The 24,901-nt window shown below is 48.1% G+C and overlaps 1 protein-coding gene across 1 annotated transcript in view; it reads right to left on the minus strand.

Annotated features, from left to right (window-relative positions):
* The window catches only part of LOC123119949 (protein LAX PANICLE 2), a 41,380-nt gene extending 26,655 nt beyond the window's left edge, over nucleotides 1-14,725 (minus strand). Inside the window, exons 1-3 of the mRNA XM_044539927.1 lie at nucleotides 14,105-14,725; nucleotides 13,970-14,020; nucleotides 13,674-13,746 (exon numbers count right to left, since the gene is read on the minus strand). Of these exons, the coding sequence (XP_044395862.1) occupies nucleotides 13,674-13,746; nucleotides 13,970-14,020; nucleotides 14,105-14,646 (666 nt within the window). The 5' untranslated portion in view covers nucleotides 14,647-14,725. The remainder of the gene's footprint in view (nucleotides 1-13,673; nucleotides 13,747-13,969; nucleotides 14,021-14,104) is intronic.
* Between the last annotated feature and the right edge of the window lie 10,176 nt (nucleotides 14,726-24,901).

Below are 24,901 nucleotides of genomic sequence, written 5' to 3' on the forward strand. Positions count from 1 at the left end.
ATTGTCACTTTCATATACTAGCGGGAATTTTTTATTATAGAACTTGGCTTGTATATTCCAACAATGGGCTTCCTCAAATGCCCTAGGTCTTCGTGAGCAAGCAAGTTGGATGCACACCCACTTAGTTTCTTTTGTTGAGCTTTCATAGATTTATAGCTCTAGTGCATCCGTTGCATGGCAATCCCTACTCCTCGCATTGACATCAATTGATGGGCATCTCCATAGCCCGTTGATTAGCCGCGTCGATGTGAGACTTTCTCCCTTTTTGTCTTCTCCACACAACCTCCACCATCATATTCTATTCCACCCATAGTGCTATGTCCATGGCTCGCGCTCATGTATTGTGTGAAAGTTGAAAAAGTTTGAGAATACTAAAGTATGAAACAATTGCTTGGCTTATCATCGGGGTTGTGCATGATGGGAGCATTTTGTGTGATGAAAATGAAGCATGGCCAAAATATATGACTTTGTAGGGATGTGCTTTCTTTGGCTATGTTATTTTGAGAAGACATAATTGCTTGGTTAGTATGCTTGAAGTATTATTATTTTATGTCAATATTAAACTTTTGTCTTGAATCTTATGGATCTGAATATTCTTGCCACAATAAAGAAGATTACATTGATAAATATGTTAGGTAGCATTCCACATCAAAAATTCTGTTTTTATCATTTACCTACTCGAGGACGAGCAGGAATTAAGTTTGGGGATGCTGATACGTCTCCAACGTATCTATAATTTTTTATTGTTCCATGCTATTATGTTATCCATCTAGGATGTTTTATATGCATTTATATGCTACTTTATATGATTTTTGTGACTAACCTATTAACCTAGAGCCCAGTGCCAGTTTCTGTTTTTTCCTTGTTTTTGAGTATCGCAGAAAAGGAATACCAAACGGAGTCCAATTGACGTGCAAATTTTGATGATTTTTGATGGACCAAAAGAAGCCCCCGGAGTAAAGGAGTTGGGCCAGAAGAGTCCCGGGATGTCCACGAGGGTGGGGGCGCGCCCTACCCCCCTGGGCGCGTCCCCCTATCTCGTGGACGACTCGGAGACCCCTGTGACGTGAGACCTGTGCCAAAAATTCCTATAAATACAGAAACCTCCAGAAAATAACCTGGATCGGGAGTTCCGCCGCCGCAAGCCTCTGTAGCCACCAAAAACCAATCGGGACCCTGTTCTGGCACCCTGCCGGAGGGGGAATCCCTCACAGATGGCCATCTTCATCACCCCTGCGCCCTCCATGACGAGGAGGGAGTAGTTCACCCTCGAGGCTGAGGGTATGTACCAGTAGCTATGTGTTTGATCTCTCTCTCTCTCGTGTTCTTGATTTGGCATGATCTTGATGTATCGCGAGCTTTGCTATTATAGTTGGCTCCTATGATGTTTCTCCCCCTCTACTCTCTTGTAATGGATTGAGTTTTCCCTTTGAAGTTATCTTATCGGATTGAGTCTTTAAGGATTTGAGAACACTTGATGTATGTCTTGCGTGGGATACCCGTGGTGACAATGGGGTATTCTATTGATTCACTTGATGTATGTTTTGGTGATCAACTTGCGGGTTCCGTGACCTTGGGAATCTATGCATAGGGGTTGGCACACGTTTTTGTCTTGACTCTCCGGTAGAAACTTTGGGGCACTCTTTGGAGTACTTTGTGTTGGTTTGAATAGATGAATCTGAGATTGTGTGATGCATATCGTATAATCATACCCACGGATACTTGTGGTGACATTGGAGTATCTAGGTGACACTAGGGTTTTGGTTGATTTGTGTCATGAGGTGTTATTCTAGTACGAACTCTATGATTGTCGACGGAAAGAATAGCTTTGTGTTATTTTACTACAGACTCTTGAATAGATCGATCAGAAAGAATAACTTTGAGGTGGTTTCATACCCTACCATAATCACTTCGTTTGTTCTCCACTATTAGTGACTCTTTGTTGCATGTTGAGGAATAGTTATATTATCTAATTATGTTATCCTTGTTGAGAGAACTTGCACTAGTGAAAGTATGAACCTTAGGCCTTGTTTCCTAGCATTGCAATACCGTTTACGCTCACTTTTATCGTTAGTTACCTTGCTGTTTTTATATTTTTCAAATTACAAAAACCTATATCTACCATCCATATTGCACTTGTATCACCATCTCTTCGCCGAACTAGTGCACCTATACAATTTACCATTGTATTGGGTGTGTTGGGGACACAAGAGACTCTTTGTTATTTGGTTGCAGGGTTGTTTGAGAGAGACCGTCTTCATCCTACGCCTCCCACGGATTGATAAACCTTAGGTCATCCACTTCAGGGAAATTTGCTACTGTCCTACAAACCTCTGCACTTGGAGGCCCAACAACGTCTACAAGAAGAAGGTTGTGTAGTAGACATCACGAGACAAGCACCTTGCTGGCGAGGCCCCTGTTACCAAGCTCCTCCTCCTCCATGGAATTCCACTGTTTTCCTTCTAGCTGTGGGGCTGGATGAGGTTGGTGAGGCCGACCACGCCGTTGATGACCTGACGCCGCTACGCAGTGTTTGCAAAACAACTTGCCTGCCTTGGAGATGGGCAGTGCAAGCCAAATACGCTACTCTAAGGTTACACCCCGGGAGGCTGGAAACGCAAAACACACTAGGGAGGTATAAACTTCCAGGTTTGCTAAGTGGAAGAGCAAGACCTTATGGCTCCTCCCCTCAGTCCGACCAACCCGGCCATGACAGTCGAGCCATCAACCACGCGCAATACTAGCACCACTGTCAACTTCTACTGCCACGCTTGGCATGGCTGTTGTACCAAAAGCCTACGTGAAAATGTGTGTGACCACTTCTGAGGCTGCGTCAACCCTTCCCGGCCAGAATGACAAGAAATCCTAGACGAACCCGACATTGACGTGATGCCAAGGGGCTTCCTCATAGCAGCAAGGGAGCAAGTCAATGCCATGAACCAGGGCTTGAAGGACATGACAGATGTCTTTGCGGCTAATATGGAGGTAAACTTTTCCCATGCTTCTAAATTAGCAAATGACAGCATAGCCAGTAGACTCAAGGTGTGTATCGGTACAAAATCCAGCATGCGCCTAGGTCTTGAAAATAACTTGGCGTCCTTGCATACCGCGATCCCCAACGTGCAGCTCGACATGGAATATGTCGGGATGCAGGTTGGTGTTGATAGACATAGTAGATAGAGAAAAATAGGCAATGTGTTGTAGTCCCCGAGACTCAGGTCGGGCACACGTGGCCGACCTAAGGATCAAACCGTCCTCAGTTGGTATCTCATCCTTTGTAATAAAAGAAACCATCGATCTAGTAGCCCTCAAGACTCAGGTTGATTTGATAAGTCAGCCCGAGGACCGAACTTGAGCACGGGAGCACACATAGAACAAAATTGATATGCAGTAGCCCATGAGACTTAGGTCGGGCACAAGTGGTTGACGTGAGAATTGCAACCATGCCGGGAACTCCATAATGCTTAGAGTGATTGAATCACGGATGAAGTATCCCGTGAGATTGAGGTCGGCTTTAGAGAAGTGCACCTCATGATCAAATCTCCTGAGGAACCTAATACTAAGCATTGTGGTTCATTCTGGTGATATGCAGAAGGCCGGCCTATTCGTCCACAACCTTACCCAAGACCTGGTGAAGGTGGAGAACATCCTGGCATAGGCTGAGCTCAAGGGACAGTGCCTAGAGCAGCTAGCCGAAAATACTTTAGGTATGTCATATTGTATGTTTTAATCTTTCGCTTCAATTTTTTATACAACTCGAATTATTGCCAATGTAATATTGTTGCATTTTGTTAGTGGTGAAGAAGCGTGTGGCCAAGCCGGAATCTTAGCTCCAAACTGCCCAACAATAGGCCCAGGCCGCCCGGGAAGAAGCTCAACATTCCCAGGGCATGGCTCAGAAGATGTCTGCCCTCCTCGAAGAAGAGCACTTGCCGGGCTGCCCGATATGCATTTGCCCTTCTCCAGCAGATCTTAACAAGCACATCGAGGACTACGACTAGCTGAGGGTCAAAAGGCACACCATGGATGATGACCTGAAGAAGCAGACCTTGGACCTCAAGGAGGCTAAACTACGCTAGGGTACCGGCGAGGACGAGCTTAGGCAAGCTGACAACGTCCTTGCCAGTAAGGTGTATCTTCTGTAGTGCACTTTTGGATGCCGACACTACCCCGAGCTCACACAAACTTGGTGTGATTCTGATTACTTCGGCGATCTACCCAGAGTGTTGCCCACGCACATGTCTTCTACCAAGGGAGCCCTGATCCTGAGCATGGGAAGTGCCAAGCTTTTTGGGGGAAATTTCAGGACGTCTCATGTCCTGTTATTCTTGCTGATAAGCTCAAATAGCTCAAGGAGCTTCAAGCTTTCTTCCGTATGGCGATCGAGGTTATTTTTCATATGTTGTGCCCCGGGGAAGCCACCTGGACACTCTCTTCAACCTTGTTCTCTGTCTTCAGGGTGCTCCTTTTTGGATCGACTTATAGAAGTACTCGGTTGCCTGGGAAGGAGCACCTCAGGTGTGGGCAATGCTTCAGGACAACTTCCTTGAGCTCAACATGCTTCCTATCACGAAGTCGAACCCCTTGGGACCAGAATGCCAGGGCGTGCTCCCGAACAACTTCTTCTACAAGGTCATGGAGATGCCTGGCTGACCGAGCAAGATTCCCTCGAGAAAACAATAGGGTAGATTAGTAGTAGTTTGAACATGGAATGCCGATTATGTGCTTGTAAAAAACTTTGAGCCTCAACTATTGTAAATAGTTCTGTTTCCAAGACGTGTTGGTCTGAAGTTTTATGTTTGTGTGCTCCCGTCGTACCTGTTAATGTTGCAGCATTGGATTTCGTATGCTGTGACAACCAGGGTTTGATTTCACCCACCTTAGGCACCCTACCAGGGAAACTAGAGGGGCAAACAAAGGGGTGCTTCCATGCCAATCTTAGCCGAACTGGCAGAAACATAAGGGGCAAACATAGGAGCAAGAAAACCCGATTTTGCCAAAGACACAAGTCGAAAAGCACAACGTAGAAACTTGGCAAAAATGACTAAGGAAGAAATCACATAGGCAGGAAAACTACCCGATTGTAAGTAAGGGCTTTAACTACCACCCAGTTTGGGCCAGTGGAATAATTCCAACAACTCGGTCAAAATCAAAATAGGGTAAATTATTGAGCATGATGACTAAAAAAAATTGGCCCAACAAGAAGATATAAGATACCCCGAACTAGGGGTATCAAACTTTATTTGAGTCATACTATAATGTCTGGGATTGAGTTAAACAGTAATATAAGCTAAGATAAAGATAAATAGAGCTAAGTGAAAACAATAATGTAACAGGGAAATGCTCTAGGGATTGATCTTTAAGGCGCTTACTCATGGCTTGTTTGGATCTGACAAGATCCTATTTAGGATTGGGTTGGTTCCCATAGAAGTCATCATGGAATAATTCATAGGGCGTGCCTTAGGTTTGACGATATTGTCGTCGAGCTAGATTAATGTTAGCTTTGAGCATTTGGTGAGGATGATGTCGCATTTTCTTACTTTTGCCTTCTTTTCGGATGAACCCTTACCTGCCAAAGATTTAGCTTCCGCCTCGGCCATGAAGGCCACTTTCTGCTGCTTGGTCCTTAGGGACAGTTCAGCACTGCCCGAGATTGTAATGACGCCTTTTGGGCCTGACATCTTCAACTTCATGTACGTGTACTGAGGTACGACATGAAAATGCGTAAACGCGATCCGACCTATGAGGGCATGATAGCCACTCAGAAAGGTACTATGTCGGAGCTAAATGGCTCTAGCCGATAGTTATCAGGGGCAACGAACACCACATAGAGTGTGACCTTGCCGGTGCATCGAGCTCCATGCCAGGGATAATACCCTTGAACCTGGTCTTGCCGAGCTCGATGTGCCATGAGTCGAACTGCATCTTTAAGCATCTCAGCATAGATGCGATTTAAAATGCCGCCACCATCCATAAGCACACTAGTGAGGTGAAAACTATCCACAATTGGGTCTAGGACGAGTGCAACAGTTTGCCATGGCGGATGCTAGTCGGATGGTCTCGGCGATCAAAAGTGATCGGGATTTCCAACCATGGGTTATATTTTGGTTCTCCTCACTCCACAGTATAGATCTCAGGAAGAGCATGCTTCCGAACCTTTTTGGAGATAGGGGATGCGTACATCATGATCACATTCTTTACCTCCGGTGGGAATTGACTCCGGCCGCCATTGCCCTGCTCGGGCTGCTGCATGCCCCCGTTGTCACCATGGGGCCAGCCTGTCGGGCTTGCTGCTTCCAATTTGTATGGCCTGCCTATGGACCCATCAATTCTGGTTAATGTGGGTGGCGGGCCGGTCTGTCGTTCCTGGGTGGATAGCACAAGGCTAGTCCAGGATCTTGTCCCGACAAGGGGCCTCTGCCACCTTTCCTTCCTTGGAGTGTCTTCTTCTTGCCACTTCTTCCTTGGTTGTTGAATTCAGCATTAACCTCACCAACCTCAACATTGCTGCCACCTTGGTGCTTGTTTCGATGGTTCCGGCGTGACCTTCCGTTCCCATCCTTTACCTCAAACATCTTGGGATTGTTACCTTGGTCCTTCTTCTTTGCTAGCCATGTGTCATCACCGGAGCAAAATACGGTCTTCATTTCCATGATTTCATGCATGATCTTGGGCTTGTAGTGACTGAGGCCCCTTGCGAGGAACTTTTCGTCGACACCATGCTTGAATGCGGGATGGCCTCGGCGTCCTTGCACTCAACGATTTCGTTTTTCGATTCTTGACAACCCAGGTCCAGTAACTATGTACTGATTCATTTTTTCTTGCCTCATGCTACCTAGGTCACTGGCATCCGCAAGTCAAACATACGTACCCCAGAAATTTTCCATGAATACAGCCTGAAGGTCTGCCCGACTATCAATTGAGCCGTCTAGAGAGTGTGCAACCAAGACGGAGCTAACCCTTTGAGCATGAGGGACATGTGCTTCAGTGTTGGTAGCCATTACCATTCGCCATTGGTACCACTAGGATATAGTCAACAATCCTAACCGTGGGACCCAAGGTGTCATCATATTTGTCATGCTTTTTTATTTTAAAGTTCGGCGAGAAGGGATGGGAAACTATTCAATCCGAGAAACATGAAGGGCATAGCACAGACGGGCCTCCAGATCCTCGAAGGGCGTCAATGGTGTGACGCGCATCATTTATGCTTATTGATTTATCATGTTTGCTGGCCTCCTCACGAAGTCGAACTACTTGCTCGGCTGACGTCTCATAGTGGCGAGGGGACGAGGTGCATAGCGCTTGGACAGGTAGATTGTCCGCGGAGCCTCATACTAGAGTGATCTTGGGATCTTCTCCTTTGTACATGAGCTCGACTTTTCCCTACACCGGGAGGCCGAGCTGCCGACGTGATGAGATGTCTCGGTGTGGATCTTAATGTGATGGCCCACCGCTTCTGGAGCATGCTTGCTTTTGTCAGCCCGCCTATCGACATGATAGGCCCGTTGATCTCCTGCACCAGGGTGCAGATTCTATGCCCACAAACATTCTAAAAACTGCGTTGTGGTCCGCAACAATATCCATATCCTTCATTAGGTTTCGATCATGCCCGACTGGTGCCTTCTTTGCCGCTCTCCACTGTGATCACCCTTCAGGTTCTCCTCATATTGGAGGACTTGCTTCTAGTGATATTCGGGGTCCTGAATTCTCCCAGGAAACCAATTGTTGTCCGTGGTCACCTTACATGCTAACCTAAGAAGCCTCAGATGAGCCTCGTCGTATCTAGGGCCTCCTAGAGACTCATTTAGTATTTCCTCATCATAACGGACAAACTCGCTTAGGGACCAAGGTTCCTCGTCACGCGGGGGCTCTCCCACTCAGGATAACAGTCAGGGTCGAGCCAACTTCAACCTTATTAATTAAATTTTGCAAACCGTGTGAGTGCCTTGCATTTTTACTCGTGGGAGATGCGAGGGGGGAGACAAGGTAGTGTATGTTTGCAGTACGTATGTAAATAGAGTAATGGTGGCACATTCCTTTAATTTTTATGCGCTCTCTCATCTTATTTTTAATAGACGCAAGTTGTAGCGTGTCTCTATAAAATGCTTAGTGCTTGCCGCTAAACCCCTTTACCCCTTCCTTTGAAACATGCTCATACAATAGGGTAGGTCTACATAAGTCTTGAAAGTAGAAACGAGCACTCACCTTGTTTAAGTTAGGTTTGCATAAGTCTTTTAAATACAAGTGAGTACTCACTTTTCTTAATATACTCTTTTTCCTTGGAGATGACCATCATCCACCCGGCAACAATTCAGAAAGCAGATTTGTTGATGGGCTTCGTTAGCTGGTTATCCCATAGACAATGGTCTGGGTAGGAATATGGGTGCTCATCGCTTTTATTTGATTCTTTTTAAGGCAATTTTATTCTTTAACTGTCTACGTTATATTGGCTTCTGTTGTATAAGTTGTATCTTGGTCCAAAAGCTCATACTGTATTCATTCGTTCAATTTGACTCTCCAGAGTTGTTGTGTGTGTATGTTGTCATTGTTGCGGACTATTTTGATTATTCGTGTTGTGATACCGACTGTTCCAACACATGGCGTGCACGTTTCGACATGTCCATTATGTGAAGGTGGAACCTTAGAATCATTATTATGCAAAGTGTACGGAAGGATGTTAGATCTACATACTGCCGATCCGGGGGTGCTACACTATACACGGATGTGTCTGGACATATCCGTGAACAAGTTGGCGGCTAAATTTACCCAATCCGATTAGAGATGCCCTAATCACCTTTTCTCCCAACAAAAGGTGATTTATTAATTCATAATGTCGTATGAAGGGATATAGGCAAATGAATACACACCTGAATTTTTGCGTGGCTATGATGATCGCAACTAAACACACCCACGCACATTGAGTACAAACAACAAGGTCAAAAATGACCAAATAGAGGTACTATTTTTATTTGCTTGTTGTAGCCTAGATGCACGTCAGCTCAACTTGACGACTGACTGGAGTGAGCTGGCTCTAGAGACCATTAGGGCTTCTAGGAGAAAAGAAGCCCAGCAATTGCTAAATCTACCCAGACCCCCTCGCCCCAACCACTGCATTGGAGTTGTGAGCTGAGGGGAAGCTCGGTTGCTGGTATGTGTGTTTTAGCAATATTCTGATGATGAGTTTTGTGGTCTTAATGAAAACATGCGAGCGTTGGACATGACGTTAGTGAAAATAAAGGTTATCAGGTTCTTCCCCTGCTGTCGCGTTGCTTTTTGGGTGAGAGCATGGAGCTATAGCGATGATCTTGCTATCGGTTTAGTGCAACCGCTCATGCAAGGTTTAGGCATATGTCCACAAAGGACCGATCGGTTGAGTTTTTATCAATGTGGTTTGGGTGCTTTTACTGGTTCACCTTTTTTGTGAAGCTAGAGTACTCTTTGCTTCGAATTATGGTGAAAATCTTGCATTTCGACAGCCTGCAGATCTAGGGGACCATCCAGGCCGAAGTCCGCCGGTTGTTTCTCTTTGGATGGGCAAAGGCCTATCTGAAACATTTATCTATAATCAAATTTGTGCAGGTGTACAAGTGGTAGTGTAGCTACTCCGGTTTAATTGTGGTGTTTTTGTTGAAGGCTTGGGATAACTCTGTCTTCTTAGTTTTAGGAATTACTTTGCAATTTCTTGGATCTTGGATCCAGAGCATTGTATTTGTAATGGTTATCTGTTTGAAAAAAGTTACACACATATTTCTAAAAAAATACTAGTTGACGCAGAAAAGAAAAGAAAACTTTACCGGCCAGGCAGGCATGTCGCAAGCACAAGTATAGTGTCCTGATCTGCAGTGGCGGAGGACTCTGGTGGGCAAGGTCTAGTAGCCGTCACACCTCGATTTGGTCCAGTTTTCCTTTGGCCGATGCTAGGCGTAAGCTGGCTGATAGCTTAGAGTTATCAGCCGCCTTGATAACCGTTCAATGGTGCAAATCCTAGCCGTTTCTTTGGTGTCCCATGGATCGCACTTCCCCTCAGTGCTATCTTCCCCTCGCGCAACACATGCATCACCCACAGCTCCCACTGTCCCGCTCCAAGCACGGCAGCAGCAGCCTCGACGCCGTCTGAGCTATGATGCAACGGCCACCGGAGCTACGATGCAGCGGACGACGACGCCGCCGCCGGAGCTACGATGCAGCGGCCGCCGGAGCTGCTACACAGCGGTCATCGATGCCGCCGGAGCTGCGATGCAGCGGTCCTCGATGCCGCCGGAGTTGCATTGCAGCGGCCGTGACACCGCCGGAGCTGCTATGCAGTGATCGTTGATGCTGCCGGAGCTGCTATGCAGCAGGCGTCGATGCCGCCGGAGCTGCGATGCAGCGGCCGCCGACGTCATTGGAGCTGCTATGCAGTGGCCGCTGGAGCTGCGATGCAGCGGTCGTCGACGCTGGCGGAGGTGCGATGCAGCGGTTGCGGCGCCGCCGTAGCTGCCATGCAGCGGGCATCAATGTCTGCTGTCGTGGACGAGTTGCATCACAGCAAGAGCAGTCGTGACGAGGTTGCATCGCAACAAGAACAGCGCCGGCGAGGTGCATCGCACCACGGTGGCCATGGGCGAGTTGCTGCATCGCAGCACGGCCGCCATGGGCGAGTTGCTGTGTCGCAGCACGACGGCCGCGCGCGAGCGCCGCATCCCATCGTCGACAGCAACGACGAGCGGCCGCCTCGGCGCCTCAGCCCGCATGTTGTGTCACCCCCGCTGGGTTGCAGCACTACGACGGTGGCGCTCGGGGGTCGGGGCTTCAGCACCCACCGTTTGCAACAGGGATGTAGCATTGGGTTGGCGCCGCCGCTCCTCCCTAGTTCACTGCAGCGAGCGGGGGTGGCCAGCATTGCCATGGCCCATGGGAGATTCTCTCCTTCGAGCGGGAGGGCTAGAGATGGGGAGGGGAAAAAGATGAGCGGCGAAAACGTACGGAGGACAAGGGATGCGAAGAGATAAGGCTGGAGCAAAGCGATGGATGGGTCCAGGGGGCACGTGGCAAGCAGTGCGGGAGGTTTAAGTTTCGTTATTATCAGCCGGTGAAAACAGAGGTTTTTCCTTTTCCTTTTATACCTACGCGTATATACGTGCTCTCTCGACTAGCTACACAACCTAGGCTAGGTCTTGTCGCTGCTGCCCCGCTGGAAATATCAAGAGAGGCCGCAAATGGGCCACGCACACACAGTTGGGCCACGAAGCACAACCGATCCAGCAGGCAGCGACCAAACTCGTCTTTGACGCACACGCCCAGCACGAACGACCAGCGCCCAGCCCAGACCGATATGCCACTTGCCCACTTTGCTCACAAAAAGAAAGAAACAAAAAACACACACACTTTGCTCACAAAAGAAGAAGAAAAAAACACACGCACGCAGACACAACACTGGTTAGCGCGGTGGCGGCTGACCACGACGAGACAGACATTGGTCGACAGCAGCCAGTGAGGGTCGAGAAAGTGTGGCGGCTAGGAACTGCCACTCAGGATGTAGACTGCAGTGCTGTGCCGAGGCGCAGCAAATTTGACCTATGGACGAAATCAAATCATAAAATGAACTGTCCGTGAAACTATTTCACGCGGCTGACTTTTTTGTGCGACGCCCGACACGAAGGCGCCACACTACACTGTGCAACGCCTCACAGATAGGCGCTACACGGCCAGCGTCGCACCCGTGTGATCCGAAAATTACTAAGTCAGTGTGCAACGCCTGAGAGCTAGGCGCTACACTATACCTAGGCGTTGCACTAGTGCAGCGCCTAGCTCCTAGGCGTTGCACGCCTAAGAGCTAGGCGCCACGGGTCAGCCGCGTGAAATAGTTTCACGGACAGTTCATTCTGTGATTTGATTTCGTCTATAGGTCAAATTTGTCAAATTTGCCCCGAGGCGCAGCTAGCGGCGAAAGCGAGCAATGGCGCAATGGCGCGGAGTCCAATGAGGGGCGGCATCGACCGTTGTTGGTGTGTTTTAGGTTGTTTCTCTATTAAAATATGTTGACATTTTCACTGTATTTGGTCATTCGTTTTTAGTGTGCATTGTCATCGTGTATTGACTCTTTTGGTTTTTCACAAAAATAATCTTTGCCTAAGACTTCGCCCCACCTTAAAAAAAATTCATCCTCCGCCGCTGTGCCGGATGATGCATTACTTCCATCGAATTAGGTGAGACATACCCTCTTTTTTGGGTCAGTAATATCTTGAAGTAAACTCAATACCCCTCACAAACTTCCTTCTATTTAAAAAATGCATGAGGTGTAGCATGCATTCCGTCCACTCACAAAAAGAAGTTATGCATCATGAGTGTGTGTGGTCGGTTTGCGCCTGCGTGGCGCGTGCACGTGTGCCCCTAACTTGTAATCGCAGAAAGGTAGAGGGAGCTCAGCACAAATATATAGAGTTCAAGCCAAAATTTGTTATAACCATATTATTTGAAATTAAAAGTTATTTTAGTGATTAGGTGGATCATCTAAATAATAGTTTACTCCACACAATTGGCTTCTTGGGTCATTCGGCTCTAGGCAAAATTGATGGGAAGTTAAAACTCACCACCACTCACAGTACACACATAAACCCTAGATCTTTGCTAATACGACACCTGGCAACCACTCCAAAGTTTTTCCCTCCCACGGAAGGCCTCTAAAATACACACCTAGTTATGGCGGTGGTGCCGCTTTTTTTCTTCATTTTTTTTTGCAGGGGATGCCATTTCCTATTGTTCAGGTCCATGTCCAGGGTAGACACAGCTAAATTAAGGAGATCATGTACACCAAATATATTAGTAAGCCATAAGCAGGCATGCAGCTACCAGCAGTCACAATAGCATTCACGAGAGAGAGAGAGAGAGAGAGAGAGAGAGAGAGAGAGAGAGAGAGAGAGAGAGAGACCTTAATCATGGGGTGGCGCCATGATGTAACGCATGGACTGGCACCCGTCACCTACAACAGCAACAAAGACAATTGGGAATCCCGACGTCTAAACTACTGTCCGTAGCTCCAAAGCTCCTTTCACCTACCAATTTGTGCGCTGCCACTTTAAACTACCATAACATGCAAGATTAGATCTGTAGCGACATGGATGCACTGCTAGGTTTCCCTAGCTACTATCTAGCGTCCCCTGCCAGTCTTTCCTCCTAACTTTTTCTCCAGCATTCTCTCTATTTTACACACCATATAAATATAATACGGAGTAGTACCAAAAAAGAGACAAAATATCCAGTGCGGGGAGTTCTTTTTCTTGATGGCTTGTTTGGATACACCGACACCCGTTTCGGTCACTTGAATGTGGTACACTCGTACTTGAATAATGAATGTAGGAGTATGTTATATGTATTAGTTTTGGCTAAATGGTTTCTTTCGGATCCTTTAATGGCTGAACGATTAGAACCATTTCGTTTGTTTGGGAGCTCATGGGACTAGTCAGCTCAATTAATAAAGCAAACTTCAGTGAATCATATCCAAACGAAAATCCTAGTAGAAACTATGAAAATATCACTGTTCTGCACTTAAAGGGCACATATAAAATACTCCCTCTATAAAGTAATATAAGAGTGTTTAGCTTATATTAGTCTACGGAGGAAGTAGAAATTAAGCATAAAGAAAAGAGTGCAGACAAATTGCAAGGAAAGGAGACGGATGCTATATGGCATACCTGTGAGTTGTCCTCAAGACCCAGCTTGCTAACCAGGTACCCCATCACTACTCTAACTGTCATCCGCCCGTCTCTACTGGCCGTGCAACAATAGCACACACCAAAGGAAGTCAATATCTAATGGGTCAAATGTATCAATAATTTTTCCTAATTAACCCAACCAAGAATCCATCATTAATCCATTTATTTGTCGTTAATGACTTCGATCCAAGTTAAAAGATCGATGCTGATGGACCATGCATGCATGGTAATTTGTATTAGTAAAAACATTAAGGCAAGTTTAGGAGCTAACCTACCTGACCCTCAAGTAGCTCCTGTGCACCTGCGGCAATGGCGGCTCCCTTCTCCTGCATTGGATCAACGGCAACCAGTACATGAGCTAGCTACCCACATTGGCAAATGCACAAGATCGCAGCACGTGGCGTACTCACTGGTTATGCGCCGCCTGGAGCACGAACCATGTGCCGGCCTGGTGCTCTGGAGGAGGCGCCGCCGCCACCACTGAACCCGCTGCCGACAGCGACGAAGAACCAGCTGGGAACAGAGACAGCCCTAGCTCTGACAGCGGCGGCGGAGCGTCCGGTTGTATGGACGACGAGGGTCCAGCTTCATAGTCGTTTCTTGTCCGTTTCCCGCGCAAAGACGACGAAGCCGAGTGTCCGGTACCGAGCTGCAGCCACGAACTGGTGTCGCCGCAGCTGCTACTGCTCGTACTTGGTTCCTGGACGTCGGGCGGTGGCGGAGATGCCGCTGGCGGCAGCTGCTGCTCTGGTTGCTGTTGTGAGATCGGGACAGTGTCGTCCTCCTTTGTTGGCTGGTAGGGGTGCGGGGGGTCCTCCGCCATGGGCGTGAGGCAGCCGCAGCGGCAGGGGAGCAACGACGACGGCGAATGGAGGCGGTGGCTTCTCCGGAGGCGAACGTTGACGGCGGTCGGTCCATGGGCGTGAGGGAGCGGCCGGAGGAACGTCACCATCCTCTCATACCTTCTCCTCTCTTTTGAAGTTGCGCAGCACCGCGGCCGACATTATGGGAGGAGGAGAATGTTCAAAGGGGAAAGCATCTGCGTTTCATGTACATAACATAACCCCGGGTGTGGTGCGGGGTAAGGTGAGCTGTCAACGGTGTGTGTACAGGGTCCAACTTTGGACTCTGTACTAGATGGATGTACTACAAGACGGAATATTTTTCCATTTCTTTAGCATGCTGACATCTAGTGGTGTGGCCTGATGATGAATAGTTTATTTCTAGCTTCTTAATTAACTAGCCGTGTCTTCATCCATGTGTGTTAAGCGTGTGTCACTACCAGAATCGCCCCCTATGCTGACGGTCCTGGCCGTCGGCATAGCCTTGATTCCCGTCGGGACAGGCCTATGCCGACGGCCCCCGCCGGCATAGGGCCGTCGGCGTAGCCCGGGAGGCCGTCAGCATAAAAGGCCGTCAACATAGATCCTATCCCGATGGTGTCCATACATCTATGCCGACGGCCTCGGCCATCGGCAATGTCCCCGCCTAACGGTGGCCGCCGTCAAGTGCTGCCCAACACCTGCGCGCCATGTGGCACACGTGGCGCGCTGCTGCACCTCCTGGGGCAGGGCTATGCTGATGGCCTGGCCGTCGGCATAGTTTCAAACCTACACCGACGGCCAGGCCGTCGGCATAGCCCTGCCCCAGGAGCTACAGGTGCTCGCCACGTGGCACCTATGCTGATGGCTGGCCCTCGGCATAGGTGCCACATGGCGAGCACTGGTAGCTCGCGCCAGCCCTAGGCCATCGGCATAGTTTGTGTCTGTTTTTTTTCTTTTTCTGTTTTCTTTCCAGCTCAATTCATTTGAATATATACATCATATATAAGAATCATAGAGCAATATATGCATCAGATAACAATAAGGAGCAGCATCATACAACAATATATGCATCATCACACAACATAAGAAGCATCGCAAAGCATAAACATATAAGTATCATCAGCACCAAACATATAAGAATCTCACAAACAACAATAAGGAACATCACAAGCATATAAGTATCATCACCACCAAGACCGCCACAAGTCACCCAAAGGCTTAAGCGCCAGGACGTCGAGCACCGCGGAGGTCGTCACCACCAAGTCTGCCGAAGCCCAGGTCGTCACTGCTAGCGGCAGCGCTACGGCCAAGACCGCCACCGCCTCCGCCTCCGCCTCCGCCTCCGTGGATCGGAGTGATCGGGCTCCGTGACTCGGGAGTACTGCGAAGACCACCACCAACGGTAGATCCACCGGTTCCCTGGATGTTGAAAAGACATGTTAACGGGATATATGACTGTGTTGAATAAACGATATGCTTTGGGTGAATAGATTGGGGATGAACTAACCGACGAGGGGCTAGCGTTCTGTGCCAGAAACTCCTCAAAGGTAAGCATCCTTGGTTGTGGTGGAGGAGATGGTACTGGTTGCAATTCAGGAACCCTGTCGGCCGCCATTTCCTGAAGAGCGTGCTACATCATGTGATTGTTCTGCTCGTGCCACGCCATGGTCTCCTGGCGTGTGTACTCCATGTAGGCCTACGGTATGACATGCTGGAACTCATAGAACTACTAAATGCGGAAATAAAGTGAGCAATGAAGATAAGAGGGAAAATAATTACAGATTGCCACTCCTGAAAGAGGGAATGTGACTGCGCACTCGTCATGGGCGTGCTCGTGCGCTGGCTCAGGCTCGGGTCGATCCGATGGGGCTGTGTGTAGGAGATAGTAGGAGTGATCACAGCATCCAGAACCGCCTCCCGACCGTGCTCCTTGGGCCCTGTGCCCACCACCACTCCCTCGTCCAGATCCGCCGCAACGGGGTCAGGTGTGTCAGGATGTAACCTTAGATACCCTTCGGAGTAGGCCTTCTTCCTCTACGCGGTCTTGCCGTGAGGGGGGCACACCCCGGAGCCGCATGCCGGGTGCCTGCGCCTGCCACCACGCTTCCAAAAGCGTAGGAGGGCCCACTGCAACACCTGGCGGCATTGCTACCCACCAAGATAGCCCGTCCCGTCTCCCCACTCCGTGACCGACGGCAGCAAGGCCCGTGTGGGGGGGGGGGTCGATATATATATATAAAATCGAGATATGTTTTCTGTACATAAGGCACATTTAAGTTAATCAAATTAGTTTTGGAAAAAATAAAAAGGAAAAAGAGAAAATAAATAAACTATTAAAATATGATTAGAAATCTATGCCTACGCCAATGCCGTCGGCATAGCTACGGCCACGGAACGGTAGAGCCCTGGATCGATGACGTGGCGTAGGGCGCGGATCAATGACGTGGCAAGGGCCATGGGCCAGGCCTATGCCGATGGCAAGGCCGTCGGCATAGATATGCCACCCCATGGACCGGCAAGCGGCTCAGATCGATGACGTGGCACACGACGCAGATCGATGACATGCGCACACCTATGCCGACGGCCTCGCCATGGGCATAGCTATGCGGACGGCCACCGTTAGTCCGTCGGCGTAGGCCTCACACCGTCAAACTGCCGTCGCCGTCCGGCTAGCCGGGCCCACATAATATACCGACGGCCGCGTCTATGCCGACGGCTGCCGTAGGCATATTTTTTGCGATGCCGCCGGCCGACCTATGCCGATGGCCCCAGTCGGCATAGATGGATATATGCCGACGGCTTATCTACGCCGACGGCTTGAACTGGTCCGTCGGGATACACCTATCTATGCTGACGGGGGCCGTGGGCATCGCCGGTTATTCTGGTAGCGTGTCTTGCTACCTCGTTGAACGCCCCTCCCTATTTTCACTCTAAGGTGGAACCCTAATCTTGCAGGTGAAGCTCTCACTTCCACATGGATGCGCTGCGCACATGTTCCCTTAGTGTGTGTGTGGGTGCACTAGATCTCGATGTGCGTCGGCACTTTGGCTACTCAGCTCTGTCCGACGGTTCAGAAATCTATCAGATCTCTCGATAGGGTGTGGGATGTGATTGGAAGTACTGGGACGGGGCTCGCACGTACTAGTTTCAAAGGCTTGCTTCTTATTATTCACGGTGGTGGTATACCTCATACGAATGAATACAATGATATAGATGAGATTGATATCGACAGTTGTTTTTACACGAGTAGATGCCACTACTGCACCCGCCCACTAGTTGTGTGTGAAAGTGGCATTAGAGACGCTTCAAAAAATAGAACCATTTGCCGAAAAAATAATTGTGTGCAATTGTAGGTCCATCACGCATGACCAAAAAATAAAACTGTATACGACAAGACGAAAGTATGCGATGAACTAATCTAATACACATGGGCATTTCTGAGTGACCGTGGGCTAAACCTGGCAAACGGGTGGAGTTGAGGAATTGTGTGTGATCATAATAACACATCGCAGTAGTTATTCCGTATGCGATACAGTTCATACAATTATTAGAAAGCAATTGTGTGTGATGCTTGAAGTTTCACAAACAACTATTTTCAGGAGTACTTCTGTAAAGATCACAATGCGTCATGTGTTTTTTTAGCCAAAATCGCATACAGTTAATGTTTACGAAACGTGCGTGATTGACGTCAGTATAAATATATCCTCAGAAGGTAGTTTGACTCATAAAAAAGGGACATCCAATACGAAAATAAGATAGAAAATCATCAGATAATACTCCACGCAATCCAGTTCATTACATAATATTTATATATTTAATCACACACATATACAATGTGATGACATTCAATAGGAAAATATGATATAATTTAAAGAAAAATTAACTCAAATTCTATAATCCTTCCTGAGGGCCCTTCCCCTACTTCTGGCCACGGACTCCCCGATGGGCACCGGCTTCCCAATGCAGCGGGAGTTGGCCTCCTCTCCTCCGCCGTTTCTCGCACTCCGCGACATGCTTTGCGGCGGCTTCTCGGCGGGCGTAGGCCTTCGACGAGGCCAATGCAGTTGGCACATATAGCCACTCCTTCTCGGTGGCCTCCTAATGTAGGGCAAAACCCTAGTTGGCCCGATGATCACGAATTGGAGGTGGATTCGAGGAGGAACATGAAGAACACAAGGGGAAAACGTGGAGAAATCAAAGGGGAAAACACTCCATTGGACAAGATCCACACCAAGTACTCCTCAAATCACAAGCAATACATGGGATGCATCAAGATCCAAGAACAACATGGAAAATAAAGATAAAAGGTAGTTCATCCAAATCTCTAGGAGAGATGGGTCTTGATAATTCCCTTGGGGAATCCTTCTCCACATGTGGAGGTCTTGCATACATTAGGGATCTTCTCCATAGGAAGCCTTGCACTCCAATGGATTCTTCTCTATCAAGAGGAATCCCAGCAGGGGAGATACATGAGCTAAGCTATATGATATGAGATATAATCTTAGGTATCCCTAGAAATGAGGAGGAGGAGGTCTATATATATTGCTAGGGGCGAAGGGGTAAGTTAGGTGGGGATACAAGGTCAAGTGGCCTGTCATGCACACAGGCCGGGCTGGATGATCCGGATGGGCTCCTGGATGATCCGGTCATCTTCCAGATGGTACAGATGTACTCCCGGATGATCCAGCTTCGTGGTGGAGTTTCGGGTGCTCTTAGATCTGGTAGCCGGACGATTCGGGAGGAGGTTCAGATGATCCTGTTGATACCCGGATGATCCGGATTGTCATTCGAATGTCCGGCTTTAGCCGGGTAGTTGTGACGTTGATAACCTACAAGTATCGGGGATCATAACAGTTTTCGAGGGTAGAGTATTCAATCCAAATTTATTGATTCGACACAAGGGGAGACAAAGAATATTTGCAAGTATTAGCAGTTGGGTTCTCAATTCAACTAGACCTGGAGAACTAAATATATGCAACAGAGTGATCAGTAGCACAGTATTTTGATAGTTTGATAGCGGTAGTAGCAATAGCGACAGTAACCGTAACGGTAGCAGTAGTTTTGTAGTAATTGTGACAGCAGCAACAACTGTAGTAACTTAGCAAAGATCAATATGTGAAAAGCTCAAAGGTATTGGATCGGTGATGGATAATTATGTTGGATAACATTCATCATGTACCAATTATAACCTAGGGTGACACAGAACTAGCTCCATTCATCAATGTAATGTAGGCATGTATTCCATATATAGTCAAATGTGCTTACGATAAGAACTTGCATGACATCTTTTGTCCTACCCTCCCATGGCAGCGTGTCCATAAGGAAACTAAGGGATATTAAGGCCTCCTTTTAATAGAGAACCGGAACAAAGTATTAACACATAGTGAATACATGAACTCCTCAAACTATGGTAATCACTCGAAAGGATCCCAATTATTGTCACCTTGGGGTATGCGGATCATAACACGTAACAGGTGCATACAACTTGCAATATAGGATCAAGAACACAAATATATTCATGAAAACATAAATGGTTCGGATATGAAATCATGGCACTCGGGCCCTAATGACAAACATTAAGCATAGTAAAGTCATAGCAACATCAATCTCAGAACATAGTGGATACTAGGGATCAAGCCCTAACAAAACTAACTCGATTCACTGCAAAAAAAGACACATCCGTGACATTATGGGCCGAAGGAATTTTTTTCTGTCATGCTTATGACACTTCTACGATGATAATTGTGACAAAACTACGTATCATCATTGATGTGGTGGGCTCCTACTTCTATGACAAAAAATCATGACAGAAAATTGGCTTTTCGTCTTTGGGCGGGCCGGGGACTCACCTACATGACATTATTTGGGCCGTGCATGATGGAAAAAATCATGGTAGAAGCGAGGGCGAGGAAAATATCGGGGAGTTTCCCGGTTACGGTGGGTGGTCGGGGCCGAGCGATGCACGGAGGTTTGCGTGTTTCTCTTGTACATGTACGCGTGTATGTGCGAGGCGTTGGGCTCTAACTGAACCCGAGCGAGGCGTTCGCTTACTAAACCCGAGCGATTTTACTAGCTACGTTACTGAACCCGAGCGATCGATCCCTTGGCTGTTAACTGAACCCAAGCGCTTCCTTCACTACTGCTGCTAACAGAAGCCGATCGACCTGCTTGATGAACATTGGTCGTTGTTGGGGGTTGGATGAACAGTTCCCGGTGGGGGTTGGATGAACAGGACCCCGTGGTTGTAGAGGCCGTTGCCGCTAGATGAACATGACCCCGATCGAGGAGGCCACCACACACCCGAGCCGGTTAGGGGTGGATGAACAGGACCCCGTGGAGGGCTAGTTGTACAGTAGCCGGTGGAGGTGGGATGAACAGGACCCCGTGGAGGGCTGGTTGAATAGTATCCGGTGGAGGCTGGATGAACAATAGCCCGTGGATGAACAGTAGCTGGTGGAGGCTGGAGGAAGTCTACGGTGGATGAACAGTAGCCCGTGGAGGCTGGAGGAAGTCTACGGTGGATGAACAGTAGCCCGTGGAGGTTGGAGCGAGCCATTATACGGTTGATGAACAGTAGCCCCGTGGAGTCCCGTTTTGTGGTACGCCACACCCCTCTTGACGAACAGGACCCTGTTTCGACTGTAGGCACTCCAACACAAGTCTGTTTCCTCCGTTTTATAGTACACCACACCCTTCCTGATCAATAGGACCCCGTTTCGATCATAGGCGCTCCAACAGAAGGCTGTTTCCTCCGTTCTACGGTACGCCAGACCCCGTTTTTGTTGTTCCATCCAAGCCGATTGGCTCCCGATGAACATGACGCATTTCGTTGCTTCCCGATGAACACGACGCAGTTTCTCCGTTCCGACCCAGCCGGTTGACTTCCGATGAACAGGACGACGTTGCTGCCATCCGTTGCCTTTCCATGTACACGAGCCCTAGCCGTACGTATGCGCGAGTACGCGTTCGAGGCCCCCGCCCGTATGTACGTACATGGCCATATTTTTTGGCATCTGGATGTACGTACGTGTACACTGTTTAGAAGGGACTGCCTGAACTACTACGTTGGGAGCTCTACTACTACACGTGCCACTGCTTGCTCGGCCACGGTTCATCATTACAGAGAGACTGTTCGACCAGTATGTATGTACACGTCTGCGACCACACAGACAACACTATGTATGCCTAGACCGGGTGGGTCCCAGCTGTCAGGGATGATAAGGAGGTAGTTCATTGTGTGGGAAGATATGGCTGGTGGGTCCCAGCTGTCAGCATCATCGTGTACAATCGTCTTTTGATAGCTGTCATGCATTCGTGGACCACGTTGACCAAACCGCGCTAAGAGCACCAAGGCAGTGGACGATGGGGAGGCCTAGGAAGGGAACATCACGGAGCTGGAGAAGACGCGACAGTGGATGCCTACGAAGTGGGGAGTACGAGGGTTGACTTGTTCGGCTGCGGTGTGAGGCTACCCTCGCCGGAGAATAACAAGAGGTGTGGGTGAGTAGAGCGATGGCATGCCTAGCGGTGCCAGCACAGCCGGCCATGGGAGGCAGGAGTAGGCGGTCCCGACGGCGCTGGTTTCGGCGGGTAGAGGAAGAAGATCCGAGATTGAAGAAGGAGCGCGACCGTTGGATGTTAATCCAACGGTCGCTGCTGCTAGAATCGTTTGTTGACTAGGTTAACAAAATAACAAATCCTTGCATACGTGTCAACTTAGGAGGCCCACAAGTCATCCTCTAAATCACGTGGGTCCGAGCTAGCAAGGGGGGACTCATTTTTCTTGCACGTAATAAGGGGGCACTTCCTTCCATGCGAAGATGTAGCTCGTGGGTCCCAGCTGTCATCGGGGGGAATTTTTTTCGCGTAATAAGAAGGAACATCCTTGCGTGCGAAGATTGCAGTTGGTGGGTCCAACATGTCAGGGGGAGGAATCATTTATTCCCGCATAATAAGGAGGCACTAGCTTGCATGCAAAGATGTTGCTGGTGGTTCCCCACTGTCAGACACTCGATGTACTCCATGTTGGCTCTCGTTGTTGACCACTCATAGTCGAGCGGACCACGGCGGTGGACGACGGCGAGGCCTAAGATGGGAATGATCTGGAGTCGTGGAACAAGGGGCACTGGAGTCCCTGGTGGAGGGGAGTACGAGGGACTGGTTTGGCTGCGGGGAGAGGCTGCCGTCGCCGGAGAATAACAGAAGGTGTGGGTGAGTACATGTATGACTTGGCCACCATTGGAAGTAGGGTGGGGCGACGAGGCCTACGCGGCAGCACATACGACCACAGGAGGCAGATCCAGGCACTCCAACTGGCGATGGTTTTTGCGGCTGGAGCAAGAGCAACTAGATCAGAGATTGAAGAAGCAAGATAGTCGTTGGATGTCAATACAAATAATACAGATGTCAGAATAATTTGTTGACCTTTTATTTTAGACCATTAAATCATTTTGTTCACGAAATTGACAACACCTTGCGCAGGCTTCGTCCTAGTGGTCCAACAAAGTCAGCTTTGAAAGCTGTGGCGGAATGCAGCCCATTTATTTAGGTTTTACAACCCATTTCATATTGTTGGCCAATACATCTATTTCCTGGGCTTTAACTAAAAAAATAATCTATTTCCTCGGCTAGGTAAAAATAATAATAGACGATTTACTATTTATGATAATTTACAGTGCGTTTGATTATTTATTTGAATACACATATTTACTGGGCTGGGTGAAAAAATAATATTACGTGCATGCGGCCCATTTATTATTTCTGATAATTTACATCCAATTTGATTTTACTAGAAATGGGCCCATTTTCTAGGATCAGTGAAAAAGCAATGATGGTCTGGACTAAGCATTTCGTATTTAAAAAATAATATCGAGATAGGAATATTATTAAAAAAATTAAGTTGGGCTCGGTAATCTTATTATATAAAAAGAACTGACTTGTGCATTTTATTCAAAGAAACATAGGCTAGGCTATGCTTAATTTAGGATCTTTTGTACAATTGTCGGCCCATTTGCATTGCTAATATTCAACGAAAAAGGCCTAGGTAGTAGTCCAGTAAAACTTTACATAGCTACTCAGCCCACATTTAACAACACATGAAAAGGCCCAAACAAGGCTTGTGTAAAACTTTTTGAAGTCACTGAGCTCAATTTATAACTTAAAGAAAAAAGTTAGAGTATAGTGGAACCTAATTAAAAGCTTTCATGAGGGAAGAAATAATTCAACGGGTCCCACTTATGTGTGTGTGTGTGTGTGAGAGAGAGAGAGAGAGAGGGAGAGACCCATCGGTCAATGCTCGTGAATACATGTTTTAGCCATATGCATTGGTGATGCTTAGTAAAAACTTATATAGTTGACAGAATCATATACAACATCATAGCACATTGAACTTGTATACAAAAATTTCACACAAGCGGCACAATCAGGGTGGAAGCAGTGGATCGCTACGGCTAGGGATATGTTGAAACCAACAAACTCGTACATAATCGTTCATCGTCTTTATCAATGACGGGGAAATATCTTGAATGTTGTGCAAAGAAAACAGACAGATAGCACAATAAGTTCTGCTAGCACATTAAGTTGACATACACCCCTTTCTAAAAAAAGTTCAGGTACAAAAATATAAAAAGTCACAATCAAATATACTGGCACATCAGTGCTTCACACCGATAGCTCGGATTTAACTAGTATCTGAGAAGATCCAGTTGCTCAAATTTGAGCACATCTAGGCAGCCGCCCCTGCCTCTTCTCCCAAAGAAGCAGTGGCCCCCGCCGCGCGATGGAGTAGGCCCTGTGCCATCCATTGTTTCGAGCAACACGGGGAAAGTCTGATGTTGACTCCTGTAATGGACGTCGTCGACGGACCCTGGCACCAGCGGCTGCGGCAGGACTTCAATTGATGGATTGACCACTTCTTCGACATGCACGAGCACTCGATACAGGTACATCACTAACGTGGTCCGCGACGGTCTTGGTGGCGACGAATAGTACAACCCTGGTTCCTGCACCGGTATCTCAACACCAATCACCTTCGGTATGGTGGACAGCTTCTTCATCCATGCCATAACCGTCAGAGCCCAACTGCCTGGAGGAACAAACATACTTACGAGCCCACCTCCTAGGTCGTTGATAAGCTCATTCATGGACTCGCTATTCCAAGCACGTCGAGGCATGCCGTGGAAGGTAAGACTTGTTAAAAACTCAAGCTCAGAGGGCACCGAGCCCCATCCTGGGTGCCACCGATCAAAGCTCACCAGTGCACCATCGCAGAACAAACGCCGGGAAGATTTGAACACACAAGTGCAGTCGAAAGTTGTCCGGATCCTAACAAAGAAATCAGCCGGTGGCGGACAGACTTCGACGAGAAAGTCGCTTATTTGGATG

This window comes from Triticum aestivum, chromosome 5D (assembly GCF_018294505.1).
Source record: "Triticum aestivum cultivar Chinese Spring chromosome 5D, IWGSC CS RefSeq v2.1, whole genome shotgun sequence".
Classification (NCBI taxonomy): Eukaryota; Viridiplantae; Streptophyta; class Magnoliopsida; order Poales; family Poaceae; genus Triticum; species Triticum aestivum.